Genomic DNA, 20,563 nt, shown 5'->3' with positions numbered 1-20,563 from the left:
AAACATTAAGCAAAAATTGTTGCACTAAGTATAATACAAGGTTAAAATAATAATTAATAACATATTTATTTAGGGGATGTCTGACAACCAAGGAGAGTTAGGTTGAGTTGTTATTTTTTACCAACTCAATATTTGACAACTAACTTTAAATGTTGGTGGGGTTGAGTTGGTTATTTTACCAACTTCCCCAATTCTCTTTGCCTCCATTGTTTTTAATGGTTCCACCCATCGGTCTCCGTTGGCGACTACCGCTACCACACTCCGAAGACATACTCCGATGACCACCTTCTAGTCGCAACTTTGAGCTCTAACAACCACCTCCAATGACACTCCAACAATCAATTCCGACAATCACGTTGGTATAAAAAAACTCTAACTTCCACATTTACACGACCAACTTCGACGAAGAACTCCAAGCTCCACCAACCACCTCCGACGACAACTCTAGTGACTAACTCCAACAACTACCTTTGCACAAGCAACTTTGGCGACATACTCTGCCTACCACTTTTGTGTGCCCAACTTCGACGACCACTGATAAAAATAAAAACGGTGGGTTTAATTACCCACCATTTTATCACTTTCACTCTCATCTGTTTTCGTACACGTTTTCATTACTCTCCCAACTCCCTCAATTACTTTGTCGTTTCTCTTTCTCATGCTTTCTTCACATTTACTCATTTTCTCTCATCTTCTCTCTTCTTTCATCGTCTGTTTTTTTTTTCTTTCTACGACTGTTCTTTTAGATCTAATTATTCTTCTTCTATTTCATTTTTTCTTAGATCTAAAAAATATTACATATGGCGTCCTATTATTATTTCACTAAACAAAAGTTCAATGAAATAGTGGAATTTTAAATTATGGCTCACGTTTTTTTTTACTAAACTAAACAAAAGTTCACTAAACAAAACTTTCACTAAACAAAAGTTTACTAAACATATGGCGTCCTATTATTATGTTTTAAACAACCTGTCCCTTGATGTTTTCAAATATTACATAATTCTAATGAAATAGTGGAATTTAAAATTATGACTCACGTTTTTTTTAAAAGATAGTTTGTACACTGATGAAAAAATAGACATCAATATTTCTAAAATCATTTCACCGGTTTTAGAAAAAGGTGAATCAATATTCTACAAATTGGTCAAAAAAGACTATCTAATAATTGATTTTATGATTTAAATTGTAAGATTTTAGTTTTTTTAAGATGTTAACATTCATCCCTTCTATCTACAACAATGTCAATAGTTTCATTTGATAACACTAATCCTTTCAATTCTTTTTAATTTTTATGGTAATTAATGATTAAGTTGGGTTTTAGAATTGAATAATCACTTCTATTTGAGTGTTTAAAAAAATGAATTCGAAATTTCGTGTTATGTATATGAATACTTTGTAGAGAATTTGTTATGTTTTGATAATGGAAAAGAATTGGATTTTTTTTTTTTAATTATTTTTTTTATCTTAGAAAAGTTAGAAAAATATGTGTATAGCTGAAAATTAAAATAAAAAATAGCAACAACAAAAAAAAAAAAAAAGACAAAATCAATTTCATTTACAAAAAACAGCACCAGATAACTCAACTCAACTCGACATCCAAACACACAATAATTACCAACTCAACTCTGTATACCAAACATAGATAATATAACTCTCAAGATAATAATTACTAACTCAACTCAACTCAACTCTCTGTTTTTCTCACGCATCAAACACCCTTAGTAAGTAAAAATATATGTTTTTTTTAACGGTTTTTATTTATTTAATTTTTTATTTTTGAGGACATTTTAATGGTTTTATAGTTTAAAATAAAACTAAAACTTCTATGAGCAATAACTCTCTTGTACATTTAATTGTTTAATAACACGTTTTTTCAAAAGAATTATTTATTAACACGTTTGTTAGGTAAACTAATTTTCTGAAAGGCATTAAATACATTTAAGGCTACTTGGTACCTCCAAGTATTGTTTTAGAATATGTGTATTTGGTCTATGAATTTTCAAAACATACGATATATTGTTAGAGATTTGATATTGACTATGTTTTTAAAGATGTTGCGGCAGTTGTCTTTCGAAATATTTTTTCATCCTACCTTTTGAAACGTTCTTCTGGATGTCTCTCGAATTACTGAATTATTCTTTTCTTATTTGGAAATCATGGTACCTTTTTCTGCAAGGTTTCTTTCCTTTTCTATGTACGACTGGTCGAACCTATCATGGTTCTCTTTGTTGGGGTTGATGCCCTAAAGTCTCGTGTCCTGTAGTTTGTAAACAGTTTGTACGAACGCTTGTGATGTATAATATATGGTATTTTAATTCATTTATTGATTTTGTTCAGTTGAATTTTTTATTTACTTTACCACAAACCAATAAACCTAAAATCCCTGGTTATTTGGATGTAACTTAAGCATGTATGTGGTGACATACAAGTGGATCATGTTTTAAGTGATAACCAAAATGGTCTGTAGTATATGAATATATGAGGGAAACCTTATCCTAGCAACACTACGGATACGGCCCGCTTTGTGGAATGGTCACAAGTGTTGTGACTTGTCACATATGGTCTGATCCTGATCATTCGTATAGGGGACATGCAAGCGGGGGCATTCTATACAAAGAGTTTATATAAGACCTGACCACAAAGTGTTAACGTCTCGTTATATAACACCGTTCATAATAGAGACTTCACTTCACTTGGATGACCATAGGTAACATGACATCAATCCTGAGTGAGTTAGGAACTCCTGCCATTGAAGGCGGTCCTTTGATTTGCATGGGTACAAGTGGCCAGGTCGCCGACTCAAACCTACCACTTTGGGGATTCATCTGATCTGGGAGCTGGGAACTCAGCTACACAAGATGGAATTCACTCCTTCCTCGAAGTAGGAGTAAGTAGATAGATAGCTCCCTTAAGGGCTGATTCCAGGGTTTGAACGATATGGTGCCACACACATTCTCTTGGCTCGAAAGGTGTTCACGCATAGTTGGACTATGTTGTATTGTTCATTAGAGGGATCAGTGGTACTTAAGGAGTGAAATGTAACTATAGGGGCAAAACAGTAAATTAACCCAACTGTACTTACGAGCATCTGTGAAGAGTCATCGTATTCATAATTGGTTATATCCGATGGACACAGAAATATATATGTGGTAAGAAGAGTTCAGTTGTTGGTCTTTAGTGGAATGTCTGACAGTTAATGGATGGTGGATCTTGTGGCTAAAGAGTTTAGTCAGCTATTCACCTACCATTGGAGCTTCGAGCCATAGATCCATAAGGTCCCTTTGGTAGCTTGGACAAAGTTGAGAATCAGTTTTTGGATTAGTTTGAAATGTTCAAATTGACAAGAGGGAGTTTGATTATATATGATATAATTGAACTGATTAATTATATATGATATAATTGACTAAATGTATGAAATATATTATTTTAAGGAAAATTGGATATAAATATGATTTATATCAAATAGAGGAGAAAACACTATAGTAGATATATGATATCAAACTATAGATTAAGAATATAATATGATTATATTCATTATTTAATTAATTAAGCGATTATGAGATAATTGGTCGAGTAATTCTCCGGAATCGTGCAAAAGTGGAAAGTTCGAATTTAGTTCTTGTAACTGAAGAATAAAATGAAAATTGTTTTCATTTTTGCAATACACGAAAAAGACAAGCAGAAAAATCGCTCACGGTGTGAAAATATATGATTGCATAACGTTGAGAGCCTATACGATAGTGCCCATCTTCCTAAACGATCGCACACCTGTGCACTAAACGATCACCCACAATTTCTAAATGATCGCTTACTTTTTCTATACGATCGCTTAGCGCACCGAGCAGACCTAAACGATCACTTACCATTTGATAGACGATCGCTTAGCTAAACCTACACGATCGTGTATCTTTTTCTAAACGACAAGCACCCGACTATATGATAGTCTTATACTATCTCCCACTTGCTTATTCGTACTATACGATCGCCTTTTCCTCCTTCCCTTTACCAATTCCATCAAAGTCCACATTTTGGATTTTCACTCTGAGAATACCGAGGGCTTCGAGTGGTGGTATCATCCCTGGTTGTTGTTGGATCGTGCGCTGTCGATCATGTAGACGACTGTGGTGCTGTTAGGCGACTGTTTGCTGGACGATAAGGAGTGTAGAGGAGTTCACTTCTGCTGGACTGAGTTTGATTGAAGATTGTCTTCAACTGGTACGTGTACTTGGTCTTTTTATTTTAATTCTTAAAGCACGCCAGTAATTAATGTTACAATGCATATTTGTTTGTTCGAATGTATGTCTGGTAATTTTGTCACATTAAAATCGAAAAGATCCGCTTCCACCCAGGGATTCTCTTGTTTAAGAGTTCCTTCACTCTTTTTATATTGCGTATATGTAAGGGCATTGGTTGATGGTTTAAGGTTGCTGCTTTGAAGTTTTGTTTGAGCCTTTGTGTGTTTGTGCCGAAAACACAAATGTGTCAATCGTGTAATTGTGTAGATGACCTGCTATCAATCTCGAATATTTCTATTGATCTTGTTAATTTGTTCTATTACAACTTAAGGGATTCTCAATCTTAGAGGGAGATTAAGTTATCCAAGTGAGGTGACCTTCATTTGAAATTTTGGAAATATAGAAGTTGAGAGAAAGTCTCACACTTAGGGAATCAAAGCCTCATTGAGAGGGAGTCTCATACTTAGGGTGAGCATAAGTCTTATTGAGAGAGAGTCTCACACTTAGGAGAGCCTAAGTGATCTTGCATTAAGTTAGACTATACCTGTGCTGTAATCATCATTTAATTACATTAAAGTACAATGTTATAATTGCTTGACTTCATCTTAGTGAAATTATCTTTTTCAGGCACATTGTCCCCTGAATGTAGGTGTTATTGCATTGCATTGGATCACTAAACGTTGTGTTCTATCTCTTATTGCATTTCTTTCCATTTTACTCAATATTGTTATTATTATTTTTGTATCACACAAGTAGTTGTATGTTAAATATCACTACTTATATAATACACACAAAAAGAAAACCACACATTGCCTAAATCTATACTCCATAACTCCATGTTAAACAAATTTGCACCCAAGACACAACTTTATTAAATCTATATTAAAATATTTTGTAGTCCAAACACAGATTTTCTAAACCCCATACTATATTGTACACCTCCAAAAGAGATTATTCAACTCCACATACTATAATAATCACAAACAAATCATTATAATTAACTCTGCGCCCGAACAACCTTTTAGACTATAATTTAGAAAAAGTAGAGATAACTAACATTCTTTTTTTTTTTTTTTTTTTTTCTTAAAAGAAGCCTTAATAACTTTTACTACTAACATTAATTAGAATCAAAAGTGTAGATTCCTTTACTTCTTTATTAAAGAGAAAAACAAAAGGGGGAAAAAAGGAGAAAAAATAGTAGCTGTAGTAAAGAACATAAGACTAAACTGAGTTAGGCAGCAACTTTATGGCAATTCTTGATCAATTTCATTATGGATGAAACTTTACCACTAACAACTACATTGATAAATCTACTTAAATAATCTCAAAAAATTTAAAAACTAAACAGCGCATTAAATATCAACTAGAAATTAAAGTACTTCTATCACTAGAAAAGAAAACCTATAAATCAAAGTACTACATTTTAATGGCTTTATAGTACGAGTGTTCAAAAAACTCGATGACCAGAAAAAATCGATCAACCCAACCTAATCCGTGCAGTAGGTTGAGTTGTGTTCAAATAAATGAAAAATTTATGAGTTGGGTTGGTTCATGAGTTCACCTAATATAATCCAAACTAACCCGAATTTATTATTAATTTTAAAATATATTTTTTTATTATTTATAGCACAATTATTTATACATATATTGATTTTAATTTTATTTAATTCTAATATTTTTTGAATAACTTATTATTCAACGACTAGTTTTTTTGCACTTTAGAAAGAAAACTTCTATTATATAAATTGAAATTAAGTAATTAATCTTAATTCAGTATATAAAAATAATTAAATTAGATTTTGACATATTATATTTTGTTTTTTTTAGAACAAAATTTTAAATAAATGATCCGATTAACTCGAACTAACCCAACCCAAATATTTCATGGTTGGGTTGGGTTATGTCCATTTTTTAATAAGGATTATTTGGGTTGAAGAAATTTACATGGTTGGGTTGGGTTATGTCCATTTTTTAATAAGGATTATTTGGGTTGAAGAAATTTACAATCCGAACAAATGAGTGAGATCTAAAAAGTCTTTCAACCCAACCCAATCCAACCAATAAATATCCTACTTTATAGGAAAAAATTCAACCTAACTACAACCTTTTTTGGTTAGTTCAACAATACATGGATACGGGTCGAATCTCCAACCTTTTCAATCCGATTCATTTCACTAGTTGAACCATCCTCAAATTAATCAATTGAAGTTAATTTACATTTGTATATTTCTTATTAGGGTGCAAAATTGATTGAGCCAAACTTCATATTATTATTATTAAAAAGGGAAAAAAAAACTACTTATGGACAAGTAAAGAGAAATCTAAAAATTGATTGAGCCAAACTTCATATTATTATTATTAAAAGGGAAAGAAAAAACTACTTATGGACAAGTAAAAAGAAATCTAAGCAAAGTCTAAATTCGATGAAAAAGGTTTAAATGCTCTATTGATATTTGTACTTAACTATTGTTTATTTTGATTTATATACTTTCAAAATATCTATTTCATATACTTCTTAAGTTTATTTTTAGTCCATATACTTTCAAAATATTTGTTTTGTTCCACGTACTTTTACCATTTTGGTTTATTTTTCTTTCTTGTTTCATCTTTTTTAATCACAATTTTAAAATAACTCAACATTCAATACATTTCTTGACAGGTAGCTATAACTTTGTATTAAAGGTTTTGCATTATATAAAGAAATTGTATTAGATTTTTTCACATAGAGACCAAAAACAATCACTTTTTAAAAGTACACGAACAAAAACATACATTTTAAAATAAATGGACTAAAATAAACTAAAATTAAAAATAGATAAACTAGATGTTTTGACAATACAATGACCAAAGTTAATAATTGTTGAAATTTTAATTTACAAAGTTGATCAAACAATTTACAAATTAGTATAATTTAGACTAACTCATATAAGACAACATCATTTACTTGAATTGGTTGGAATAAAAGATGACATTGTAAATCAAATTTAATCAACATTTAAAGGATAAATTTTTTTTTTAAATTTTTTTTTAAGAAATAAGAAAAAAAATAGTTATCAAACATATTTATACTTTTAGTTACGAAAAAACATAGACAATAAGAAACTAAACATAAGCACCCGCTCCTAACAATCAGACCACCAAGGCTTGGGCTCATGAGACAACACCTATGATTCCTTGAATCTGTGTATTGTTATACCAAACCAATAAATTTGATTTACTAAGTTAAAAGTTAACTAACTTAAAACAAATATTCGTAGATAAAAGATTAACCGTTCAAATCTCGTTATCCCACCATGACCACTATCATATTCACATAAATGTTACGTGTATAAAACTAATCAGATTTACATCAAATAAGTAATTGATACTACTTGTCAAAAGCCAAAGTGTGCGCAGCTCAACTATAATTGGCATAGTCTTCCTCCCATGAGATAAGAGTTTTAGTCTCCATCCCCATAGTTTTTATACTAAAAAAAAATCAATACTACTTTACTTGGATGTTATGTATATAAAAACAAATATATATATGTTACACATTAATATATTTAATATCATATTTATTTAAATTTGTGTACTTTAAGGTTCTTGAAACCACAATTGCTAACAATTTTGAATTATGATGAAACACTTATTTCAATTGATACAAATTTCAAAAGTTAGAAGTCACATTTGATAACTAATTTACTTTTTATTTTTTATCTTTAAAAATTAAATTTATATACACTACTTTTCATCCACATATTCCTTTCTTTTACGGTCAATCATAAATTCACAAAATTTAGGAAAACAAATTTTTTTAACACCTCATCATTTTTTTGAATTTGACCAAGTATTCTTATTCAAATATATTTTAAGAAAAAGTGAAAAATATACCAAATCGTCGGAATACCTTGAATCTGTTATGTGACGCTCCAAATGACCAAGCACAGGACCTCGCTGTTATTTACAATTTGTATGTGTATTTATGTTATTTATGATTTCGACCCTAGGGTTTAGATGAGTTCGTTATATATAAACTTTCTAACTCTACTAGTGTCCTTGAATCTATATTATCTGATATCTAAAGATACTAACTAATCTCCCTCTGTCCGTAGACATGGCTAACACACTATTAGCAAACCACGTAAATTTTTGTATCGACTTTTCTATGGTTTACTTTACTGGCTTTTTTTTATTGTCAATTTCATAACAAAAGTAAATAGTGAAAAATCAAAGATAGCTTTTAAAAACAGAAAAACTAAAAACGAAACTATTATTGAACAATAATGCTGTAATAATCACTTACAAAATCCCAATCAAAGTCCATGACCTCATATAGAAACTCTTGATCAAAAGAAATACAGATATACACATGTGTGGCCACTTTGATATATAAAGTATGTAAATGTAAGCATGCTTGTAAGTACTTAAAATTGTTTGGATACAATTAATACAATCACATCCTTAACAATGATGACATGTTAGCAGAACATTCAGTTTTGGGTCAAGGCTATGTTTAAAGAGTAGTTGAGAGTCATGAAAGAAGATGCAAAAACTAAAAAGAAATGCATATAAAAATAAACTTAGCAAGGCAGTTAGGGTATCTTAGCTCATGCAATCTGTTCCTCCCATCATTACCAACTCATATACATTTTTCTTCCCTTAATCCATCTTACTTTTAAGAAACTGAAAGGAAAAAAAATATCCTAAAAAGCCTCTCCTTCTCTATCTCTCTCTCATGCATGGACTGCAGTTCACCTACCAAAATTGGAACCAACAAACAATTATATAAAAAGAAACAATTGTAGAACAAAAAGTACTACTTCTACTTCAGCTGATTGTTTGTATTCTATTTCTTTCTATGTTTCTAAAAACAAATACCAAAAGGAGGTGGAAATTTGGTTGGCCCTTAGTCTGAGGTGGGTTTTTGTCTGATAAGCTTTGGGGGGTATGATGCCATTCCTATGGTCCAGTTGTTAACTATTGCTATCAATTGAACTGTTTTGAAATCTTTACCTTTGTTTTTTTCTCTGCCTTGCAAAGGTTTTGAGAGAAACTTGGAGAGAATCCTTACTGTTGGTCTTCTAGGTCCTTGGCAGTCTCTGTGTGTGTGTGCTTGTGAATGTACTTGAGGAAACTGTTTCATTCAAACCTGTACTCTACATTAATATTTTTACTTTCTTGTACATAATTCTGAGTATGATTCCCTGACCAAATCTATCTATTATTGAGATGTTTTTGGCATGTTCCAATGCTATTTCTAAATATCCTCTGCTTTCTATCAATAAATGCAGGTGATTCTAATCATAACATTGGCATCATGCAAAACCTGATGGAGAGACTAAGACCCCTTGTGGGTAGTAAAAGCTGGGACTACTGCGTTCTCTGGAAATTGAGCCAAGACCAGAGGTAGAGTTACTACTTTGTTTCTTTCTCGTCGTTCCTAATCTTAGCCTTTCAGGATTCACCCTATTTCTCTCACTAGCTCTAAAGCTCTCTTTTCTGTTTCAGATGTATTGAATGGATGGATTGCTGTTGTGCTGGGACAGAGAATAATCAAAATGGTGGAGAACAACTTGTGCCTCCTGTTTCTCAAGTCATTCCATGTAGGGACACCATGTGTCCACACCCAAGGGCTAGTTCTTGTGATCTTCTTGCGCAGCTGCCATGTTCAATGCCTCTAAATTCTGGGTATTACATTGATATTTCTCATCTCCACATACCCCCTTCCTCTTCCTCTCTCCCTCTCTCTTTCTCTCACTTGTTCTCCGTTGAACAGGATTTATATACAGACGTTGCTATCAAATGAACCCAAATGGCTACTCTTCACGGATTCAACCGCACTGGATGTGAGTAGCATTTACAGGGAAAGTACCACATTACTACATGTTGCAACAAAGAACTTACACTTTTTTCACTCTCTTTGCAGGAAACAGTGGGGACCAGAGTATTAGTTCCATTTCCATTTGGACTAGTGGAGCTGTTCGTTGCTAAACATGTATAGACAGACACTCTTAGTAATCTTATTCTTTTGAAGGGGTGGAATTCAATAATAACCAAACAGCAGCAACACATTTTATTTGATTGAGTTGAAGGATAGCATAATGGTTTTCCTATAATGTACTTGACAAATTCTCTCTGTTCTTACAGGCATCTGAAGATCAGCATGTCATAGATTTTGTTACAACTCAATGCAGCATTTCGATGGAGCAAGAATCCATTGTTAATTCAAGCAACATGGAAACAAGTTTCTCCGTTGATGTAAATGCAACAAACGGAATCCAATCAAAGCCATTTGCAGCAGATCAGAATGCTGTTCTAGGAGATCCTGAAAACCAATTTGAGGCACCAGGTTCAGCCGCACAAAAATTAGAAAACACCAATGTGAGTTATGACATCTCATTAGACAGAATCCGCCTCTGCAGTTCTCCTATGAACTTCTTGCAACAATTCAGTTACAGCTCAGAAAACAGAAACAAGAATGAAATCTTCCATGAAGGTTCACAGGATTCATTCCTTACTGATAAACAGGGAAACCCTTACAAGTTTTCAGCTGAAAATGAGTTCCAAGAGGTGGATACAGTGCAGGGGTCCTTAATGAACACATCAAACATTCATGTGCAGTTCATGGAGAACACTGCATGTAAAGAGCAGCAAGGGGAAGAAAAGGACTTGGTCAAACATGAAAATGGAAGGTCTGATTCAATTTCCGATTGCAGTGATCGGATTGATGATGAAGATGATGCAATCACAAAGTACCGCCGGAGGACTGGGCAAGGTCCTAAATCAAAGAACCTTGTTGCTGAGAGGAAGAGAAGAAAAAAACTAAATGAGCGGTTGTATAACCTACGAGCATTGGTTCCCAAAATTTCTAAGGTGATTACCACTAAACCCTTGTTTGGATCACTGGAAATTTATCAAGGGAAATTAAACAAAACAGCTTCCCTTGCACTTAAATCAGTTTAACTCAGTTTCCTCTCATAATTTGTTTGAGTTAAATATATCCCAAAAATAACGAATTGATGTTTACATTATCTTCTAAATGGTTTCTGTGGGTTTCTCAGATGGACAAAGCCTCAATACTTGGTGATGCAATTGATTTTGTGAAGGAGTTGCAAAAGCAAGTCAAGGAACTCCAAGATGAACTGGAAGAACATTCAGATGATGAAAATGGTAAGACTGTAGTTTCAGGAAACAATGGAAACCATAATAGTGTCCAACTACCTGAGTTTCTGAGCCAAAACGATAAAGCTCAAAACAGTTACCATATAGGAGTACTAGGAAGTGGAAATCTTTTGAAGCAAAATCATCAGGACACTGAAGGTACTAGCCATGACAAGACTCAACAGATGGAGGTACACATTACAGGTTAATTGTGTATGTTTCCTTTGATGTAATGCACTACAGATGCTAAAACAGAAGTGAAATTAAATAATTGCAGCCGCAAGTGGAAGTGGCACAGATTGATGGGAACGAGTTCTCTGTAAAGGTTTTCTGTGAGAACAAGCGAGGTGGATTTATGAGGTTAATGGAGGCCTTAAATGCTCTTGGCTTGGAAGTAACAAATGCAAATGTGACCAGCTATAGAGGCCTCGTATCTAATGTTTTCAAAGTTGGGGTAAGCAAACTTTTCATTTTCCAAACATTTGCATACTTTCTACAAAGAAGTCAGTCATTCAAACTAATAAAAAAAAATTCAGAACTATCCTATAAGGTGTAATACAATGATTCAATCATCACATTTCTTGAGTAACATTTTGGTGGCAGAAAAAGGACAGTGAAATGGTTCAAGCAGATGATGTTAGAGACTCCTTGCTGGAGATAACAAAGTACCCATGCAGAGGGTGGTCTGAAATAATCAAGACACCAGAATGCATTGGAAGCCGCATGGACTACCCGCCCCACCCCCACCCTCATCAGCACCAGACCCAACATTCATTTCAAGACAAAGCTATCAACTCACGTCTACATCTCCTTGATGATTAATTCCTAGTTCTTCTTCCCTCTCTATCCTTCAGCAAAAGCACCAAATATAAACTATATTTATTTGTTCTCTCTAATACTTTTATTACATCCACCATAATAAAGAATGATGAACACGCAAATCAAATCCACAAGCACACTGTCGAGTAATCAAAATCAATTCCCTCTTAGCGACGAGTGAGGGAAGCCATATGAACGAACTCTAGCCCCAGTTAGCTCTGCTCCACCATGAAAAGAGATTATTGCAGTAGATCAAAACTCCAACAAATTTACGATTAGTAGCAGAAGATCGAGACTAAAATTATTTTTAACGGTCTATACAATTGCAGAAATTCGCAGAAAGAAAAAGAAAGAACATGACCATCGCAAGTATGTCGAGTTTAAGAGCAAACCAAAGATTTAAGAAGTCATTTCAATCAATCTAAAGCATCAATCCGAGCAGGATAATATCGAAAATTGCAGAAATGGAAAATCAAATCGGGTACCAATGAAAAATGTCAAGAATCTGAAAATGTTGTGAAGGAAAGAGAATCACTTACATTTGCATGAGAATTAAGTTTCGAAGGATTGTGACCTAAGATCGAACAAAACCCAAAGTACAAAATATTTAGGTTATGATATTTTAACCTACATATTACTATATAATGTTGGATATGGGTTATGAAGGAGAAAATTTATATCTACCTAATTGAGGGATAATGTCACCATTAGTATGAGGTTTTTTTTATGTAATTTTAAAAGATAATTTTACAACGACTCAGGCATAGAATGAACAATATCGTACAAATGTGAAGATATGTGAGTAATTTCAATATTCTTAACAAGTGGTATCCTGTCATGTTAATGTGACTTCATAACATAGTCATGATGATTTGTGGTTGAGCTTATTGAGAGGGGGTTATGCTCTAGTGAAAGTAGAGTTTTTTTTTATGGTTTATGCTCAAGAATACACAATATTTGGGAGAAGCTTTTGTGGTCCTTTATTCGAATCAATGATATCTGAATCATGCATTTGACTTAATGTGTCAGTGTGCCGTGGTGATATAATCATATGCTTTAGAATAAACACGAATGATCGACTATTTAAGGGAAAATTGGGAGGACATATGTTCGAGCGAGTATCAGAGCCATATCTTTGGCTTAATTAGATTTGGTGTGCCACTATAACATAGTCATAATGACCCATAGTTAAACTAATTGAGTAAGAGTGGATAACTATTTGAGAAGTTTGGTAGTCCTTCATTTGAGAGGCAAATTGTTGAGAACATAAATAATATAATACAATTAATGAAAAGTGGATAGTTCTAGTGTACTATTATTATTCCAAATGCATGCAAAGAATTTGAACCTTTAATCTCTTGGTCAATAGTATGTTTAACAATCTTTTTAATAAAAGGATATGAAGATTTAAACCACCAATCAAAGGAAGTAACATACGTCAATTATCACTTAGGGATTGTTTGATAGCCCCACTAGAGTTGGGTTAGGTGGGTTTAAAAAGTCCACTCGGTGTTTGATGTCTGTTTAAAAGAAAACAAACTCACCGTTTTAACTTACCACTTTCTCTCCCCGTTTCGCACCACTTTTTCCAAGTGTTTTAATTATTCTCCCCATTTTATCTCTCTCTCTTCCCCTCATGCGTTTTTATTATTCACCTCTCTCTCTTCTCATCTTCTCTTTTCTTTTGGTCGTTTGGTTTGTTTTCCTTCATCTAGTCTCTTCTTCCTCCCTCTGGCTCGTATAGGTTATATCCTTCTCAGACTTTATTCTATATTTGCATTTTCTTATTGAACGATGTGTTTCTCTTCTTCGATTTTCTTTGTATAGCTGTTTCTTCATATCTTGTAGATATGAATGATTTTTTGGTAGATCTAACTTTTTTTTTTTTAGATCTGAAACTTTTCGAATACTTGATTTCTGACTTAGGACTTGTACATTCTTATCTGGATTTCCTCATATTTTATTCGTCCTTGCTTGTTTGATTTTTCGATTGTTGTTGGCTCTGTACCTTGTCGGATTCGTTTTTTGTTCTGATTTAGCTTCTCGTCATTTTGGGCATCTTGTTGGTTTGCAAATCTAACTTTTTTTTTTGTTAGATATGAAATAATTTCAAATACCTGGTTTCTAGTTTAGGATTTGTAGTTCTCATCTAGATTCCCTCATAGTTTATTCATCTTGGTATGCTTGATTTTCCTATTGTTGTTGACTCTGTACTTTGTCGGGTTCGTTTATGTTCTGATTTAGCTTCCCATCATTTTGAGCATCTTTTTGCCTTGCATGTTTATGACTAGGGTTTACTCTTATAATTTGTTCTTCGTCTCTTATGATTTTTTTCCATTTCTGATATGTTATTACAACCAAGTCTCTGTTATATTTTTTTTTCATTTATATCATATTAACTTCTTTGTCTCTATTCTTTCTTCCCCTACTTATATATGTTTTGTTTGTCTTTGTTTTTCCTATTTTTTTTTTTCTAGATTGCCTCTTGTCGCTTCAATAATAAATATGTGTCCTTCCCTTGCCTTTTTTTTTTTCTATTTTTCATCAAACTTGGACAACGAGTAAATTCTTGGTAGGGGATACCGACCATGTTATTGGAGTTTGGTGGAGGACCAATCCACCCCACAACAAGTTCGTTTTCTATCTTTTTTTCCCCTTTGAGGCCGATGATGATTTGTTATAAAATTCAGCACTCTAATTTTTAGTATGATTTCTTATTTGATTTGATTTGATTTCAATAATTAGAATAAAAAATTATGCATCACTATTTTTCCTTATGTTTTGTGGATTGCTTTGTAATTTCTTCCTTCGTACATAGTCAACTTTTTTTTTGGTGTTTTTCGTCTGATCAATGAATTTCTTTTTTATCCATTGAAAGTGTTTTCAGTATTCAACTAAATTTAGTTTTTGTACACTTATGTTTTGTGGGCAGACTCGTTGCATGGAAAATCGAGAAATATGAGCTAGAATTTGAACGTTAGAAGGAGATAGTTCAGGCCATATTTGGTATTGAAGGGCTAACTGAGGATGATAGATGTGACCTAATTGATATAATTGGCACGGACATACAAAAGAAGAACCTCTTCCTCGTTGTACCAGAAGAGACATGGCTACGATACAACACATGCCTATTGCTCGAACCCACTAGATTGACCACTTAATATTTCAATAAAAAAAAATATATATTTTGTCAATTTATTTTTTGGAACGGCCACATGTTCGGTCGTTTGATATAATCTTTGTGAAGTTCAGCAGAATATAACTATACTACACTATCACATTCTCACCATCATTATGAAATGAAAGGTAATTATTGTATGTACAATTTCTGTTATGTTGGGATTAGTGTCCTAATTCTTCCGGAGTCTCGTTGTTTGCAATGATACACATTGTTTGATGAATAAAATAAGTTATTTCATTTTGGCATTTACTCATATCCAATAAACAAAGCTTCATGGTTATCTTATGTAAACTTAAGCATGTATATGTGATATACAAGTGGATCATACCTTAAATGATAACCTAAATATGTCTGTAGTATAAGGATTAAGGTGGGATACCTGATCCTGGTGACACTACGGATACGACCCACTTTGTAGATATTTGTAAGTGTTGTAAACTACTAAAGATGGTAGATCCTGACCATTCATGTGGAGGCGTGTGAGTGAGGTTGTCCTAAATAAAGAGTTTGTATAAGACCGGACCATGAGATGACTAGACTCTGTATATAACGTCATTGATACTAGAGACTTACATCTCAACTAAACGACCATATGTGACACGACCTCAATCCTGAGTGTTTTGGGAACTTCTACCTTTGAGGGCGGTCCTTTGATTAGTATGGATGAGAGTGGCCAGATTGCCAACTCAACATGCCTATCTTTTTGGGGACTTGTCTAATCTGGGAGCTGGGAATTCACTTACACAAGATGGAGTTCACTCCTTTCCTGAAGTAGAGATAAATGAGATTGCTCCCTTAAGGCTGATTCCAAGGCTTGGATATAGTGGCCAAAACTTCTCTTTGGAAAAGAGGACTCAGTCATAGTAGGACTATGACTTATGTTTATTAGAGGAATCAGTGGTAATTAAGGAGTTAGATGTAACTACAGGGGCATAACGGTTATTGGTCGAGCTGTACTTACCAGTGATCTGTGAAGGGTTTTCGCACTGCTAATTGGTTAAGATGAACACATAATATATCTGTGGTAAGGAGAGTTCAGCTGTCGGTCTTTAGTAGAGTACCTAGCAGTTAACAGATGGTGGATCCCGTGACTAAAGAGTTTAGTCAGTTATTCACATACCTTGGAGCTTCGAGCTACAAGTCCATAAGGTCCCCTTGGTAGCTCAGTGGATTCAATTGAGGATCAGTTCTTGGTGTTGATTTGAAATGTTCAAATTGACAAGAGGTAATTCGATTATATATGATATGATCGGTATGATGTATGTGTTGGATTTTATGTCCTAAAACTCGTGGTTTGTGAACGTTAGAACTTATTCTGAGAATTCGATAAAGTTGTTGTTGAATATATTGTTTTTTTTTTAGAAATCCAATAAACCTAAGTCCCTTGACTATTATATGAGTACTTGAACTTTATGTGGAGACATACAAGTGGATCAGGTTCGAGTAAATAGTCAAAATGATCTATAGTATATGAATAAAGTTAGGTACCTTATTCTGGTAATACTATTGGATGCGGCCTATGTCATACTCCGCACCATATTACCCTCCTAATCTGGATGGAATGGTGACTGCAGTAGTTACCAACCCTTTTGCTGGCACTTACTGCCTATCTAACCTGTTAAATTTTGCTCAAACCCTGAATACATACATATTAACTCAGAACTTAACACATTTACATTATAGGGTTTCACAGCATTGTTTATACATGGATATTACAACTTAGTGAGCCCCATCAAGAATACTAGCCACTAGATAGACATATGTGTACTAACTAATATAGGTCTTCAATTGCGCTTCCTTCAACCTGTTTCTTTGAGTGGCAGAGCAGCAGCAGAAAAGTCTTTTGGGAACTGACTGCTATCTGAAAAGGAAAATATTTGAAAACATGAGCTAGAAGCCCAGTGAGTGACTTAATAAAAACATAAATCTCATGCTTAAACTGAGAGCTCGAAAACATAATACTGGAACTAAAATATACCAAGCAAACTGTACATAAAACCTTTAAAACCATTGTATCTGAAACCTGAATCTTAGTTGAGAATGAACATTCATTGCTCTAATTCCCAATGCCAAGCCATGGCCAGATGAGACCTCTACTTCGACCTGTTCATACTGAAATATGGCTAGGGGAGATCCCTATGTCGATCTCTTTAAATATACCGATGGGCATCTCAAGCAACTTCCTTTAAACTTAAACATTGATAACAACCCTTGAATACCATTAAACATCATTATTTCCTAGTTGAGAATGAGTATACATCGCTCTAGCTACCAACGTTTGTTATCGGCCAAGAGACCCATACTTCGGCCTCTCATTCAGACCTGCCTACGTGCACATGGAGTTTTCTATGTACCATCAACACCTTAGGTACATTTATTCAGATACCTTCCTTACCTTCAGTATCCGGCTCACTTAAGCTATCAAGTTCTCGAAGAGCATTAAAAGAATAGCTCTCAAATATAGTGTAGAAAACTCTTTAGGATACCTTCCCTACCTTCAGTATCCCTTTTCATTATGTTTAGGAATACCAATGCATGTACTTTGACAACCTTAAGTATTTAAAACATAATACATTAAACTTCATTCAACCTTAGCTTAACCCTAACGCATGCTTCACACTTTGTAAAATAAGTTGGCTTAAATCATGTTGAACTAGCTTGTAAAAACCACTAGCATGCATTAGACATGGAAAACATACTTGGAAAACTCATACATTAGTAAACATCATGCGTTGATCATGCTTTCAATCATAGAAATAAGTTGCTTGGAATCACATAAAATTTAGCATGAGAATAACCTTGCTCAATCCCTCAACGTCGTATTACTTACATGCAAGTGCTTATAACTGAGTATCGTCATATCTTAGGTACTTGACTAGGATACCTTCTCATTGTCCTTCAGTATCTGTCATATAACTAGCCATAAACATTTAGTTGAACACTAAGGCTTAGTGCTTAAATCATCATACTAGTTCATCATAAAAATGGAGTTACTAAAACATGCTGAAAGTATTTGGACAAGATAACATATTTAAATCATGTCAATTCCATGGAAAACATACTTTACTTAGCATGAGAAATAGCTTCAAACATATGTTGCTTGTCACTTCATTTAAACACTTAGCATGAGAAATAACTTCAAAGAAATCATAGTTTCTAAATCATTAAAACATTAAATCATCACATAGTCACTCACAGCTCGTCGAGACTCTTAACGGGTTATACATCTCTCTTAGCTCTTCTTGGCCTGAAAGGACATAATTCGCGGTTAAACTACTTAGAATTCTTAGCAAAATACCTCAAATAGTTCATTTTCTAATGGAACTTTCATCAACAAAGACAGCATTACTAGCGAGATACTCATCATGAGTGAATTCTTCCTCATGAGTGAGATCCTCATGAGCGAGATCCTCATGAGCGAGATCCTCATCATGAGCGAGATCCTCATTATGAGCGAGATCAAGCTTTTCTTTAACAAACTTCCATCCTAGCGATACTCACCTTTTCTAATGATCTTTGCTTTCTCACCAACGAGATCTAGCCCACATTTCCAGCAAGATTTCCTCCTTGAGCAAGATTCTCATCACAAAATCAGCAAGATTATCATTCTGAGCGAGATCCTCATCCTCTTCATCTCGCTCTCGCTCTTCACAGTGAGCTGTTTGCTTGTTCTTCCCAAGCAGTTATCTGTTTCTACACAGATTCTCTATTTTAACTTCAAGAATTTATAACTCAAACTCCTGAACTCTTTTCAAGAAACTTCCTTCTAAAAACTTGTTTAAAATTGAGTTAATTTTCTTACCTCAAAATTTCAGCCGAAAATTCCTTATGGTTTAGCCTAGATCTTCCAATTTTCAACTCGAGCCCTGATTAATCCGAGATTCTGCCTCTTCTGCAAATTCATCACTTTTTGTTCTTCTTCTCCTGTAATCTTTCTCCAGCGAGACAACCTCAAAAACTAGATTCTCTCAGCTTTCAAATGGCACTAATTTCACTAAATTTGCTCATGTAGATTGCCGAAACCAAGCTTTTGAAATTCCTCTTCCTTTTAATCTTCCTGCCGCCTCCTGAGTTTAAGGATTAACTGCCATGTCACCCCATATTTAGTGCCTCCAGCCAAACCAATAAGTGAATTTCCCTATTTAATATGTTTTTCTTTTCCTTTCTCTATAACTCCTATAAATAACATGAATTTTCACTTATTGGATATTTAATATATCATTTCTTTGGCTAAACATACTTATCTAGGAAATTTAGAATTCGGGGTTTACAGCCTACCCTGTAGTTGTTACAAAGTGTTGTAAAGTGCTACATATGAAGTGATACTAATTCGTGCATGTTGAGACATGAGGAGTGGGGGTTTCTTGTGAAAATGAGTTTTGTGCAAGATCAGACCATGAAACTTGTCACTCTTATTTTATAACGTTGTTTACTGTTTAAGACTGACAATTTCAAAGCGATGACCTAGGTAACTTAACCTTAATCCTGAGCTAACTATGAACTCTTGTTTGTTCGGGATTATCCTTTGATCTGCAAACGGTGAGAGTAGACCAACTGCCTCTGCTCAATAAGCTTACCATTTTGGAGATAAGACCGGATGAATAGCTGGGAACATAGAGTGCAAGAGGGAATTCACTCCTAACCGATTAGGGTTAGTAGAGAGGTTGTTCCCTTTAAGTGTTGATTATGGGTCTTGAACAAGAGGCCTCACCTTCTCATTGGCTTGAGAGGGATTCGATTTGTTGATTGGATCACAAATCAATTATTCATTAGGGGATCAGTGGAACTTAAGAAACAAGAAGTAATTTCGGGGGTAAAACAGAGATTCGACCCAGCCGTTATTACGAGCAACCTGTGAAGGGTTAACTTACTAATCATGGTTATATCGAGTGGACATAATAAATCTACAGTGAGGGGAGTTCAGTTATGGGGTTTAGTGGAATCACCCACTAGTTAACGAATGGGGGTTAGATCGGTCTAATGAGTTTAGCCAATTAATCTCGGATCGTTGGAGCCCATGATCTGTAGGTCCGCGAGGTCCCCCTACTAGATCGTAAATGGGTACGCTTTAGGGTAGCTTGAGAAATTAATTTGAAACGTTCAAATTAAATGGAACAAGAGAATAAATATTTAAATATGATTTAAATATATAAAGATGATTATTGTGCAAAAATTAATTTAATAT

General features: G+C 34.0%; 1 protein-coding gene and 1 long non-coding RNA gene across 2 annotated transcripts; one reads left to right on the top strand and one right to left on the bottom strand.

The window, feature by feature from the left end:
* Positions 1–8,605: 8,605 nt before the first annotated feature.
* LOC120078461 lies at positions 8,606–12,852 on the bottom strand. The gene is made up of 2 exons (XR_005482016.1): positions 12,737–12,852; positions 8,606–8,972 (listed from the first exon to the last, which is right to left on the bottom strand). It is a non-coding gene; the product is annotated as an uncharacterized LOC120078461 (long non-coding RNA).
* Positions 8,966–12,709, top strand: LOC120078460 (transcription factor ABORTED MICROSPORES-like). The gene is given in 9 exon segments (XM_039032728.1): positions 8,966–9,529; positions 9,532–9,623; positions 9,726–9,905; positions 9,994–10,063; positions 10,144–10,212; positions 10,365–11,090; positions 11,279–11,569; positions 11,656–11,832; positions 11,982–12,709. Coding segments are annotated over 9 exon segments (1,896 nt in total). The 5' UTR covers positions 8,966–9,457; the 3' UTR covers positions 12,201–12,709.
* Positions 12,853–20,563: the final 7,711 nt, after the last annotated feature.

The sequence above is a fragment of the Benincasa hispida genome, chromosome 5 (assembly GCF_009727055.1).
Source record: "Benincasa hispida cultivar B227 chromosome 5, ASM972705v1, whole genome shotgun sequence".
NCBI lineage: Eukaryota > Viridiplantae > Streptophyta > Magnoliopsida > Cucurbitales > Cucurbitaceae > Benincasa > Benincasa hispida.
Note: the sequence above shows the minus strand (reverse complement) of the source record. Positions and strands in the feature narration are given on the sequence as shown.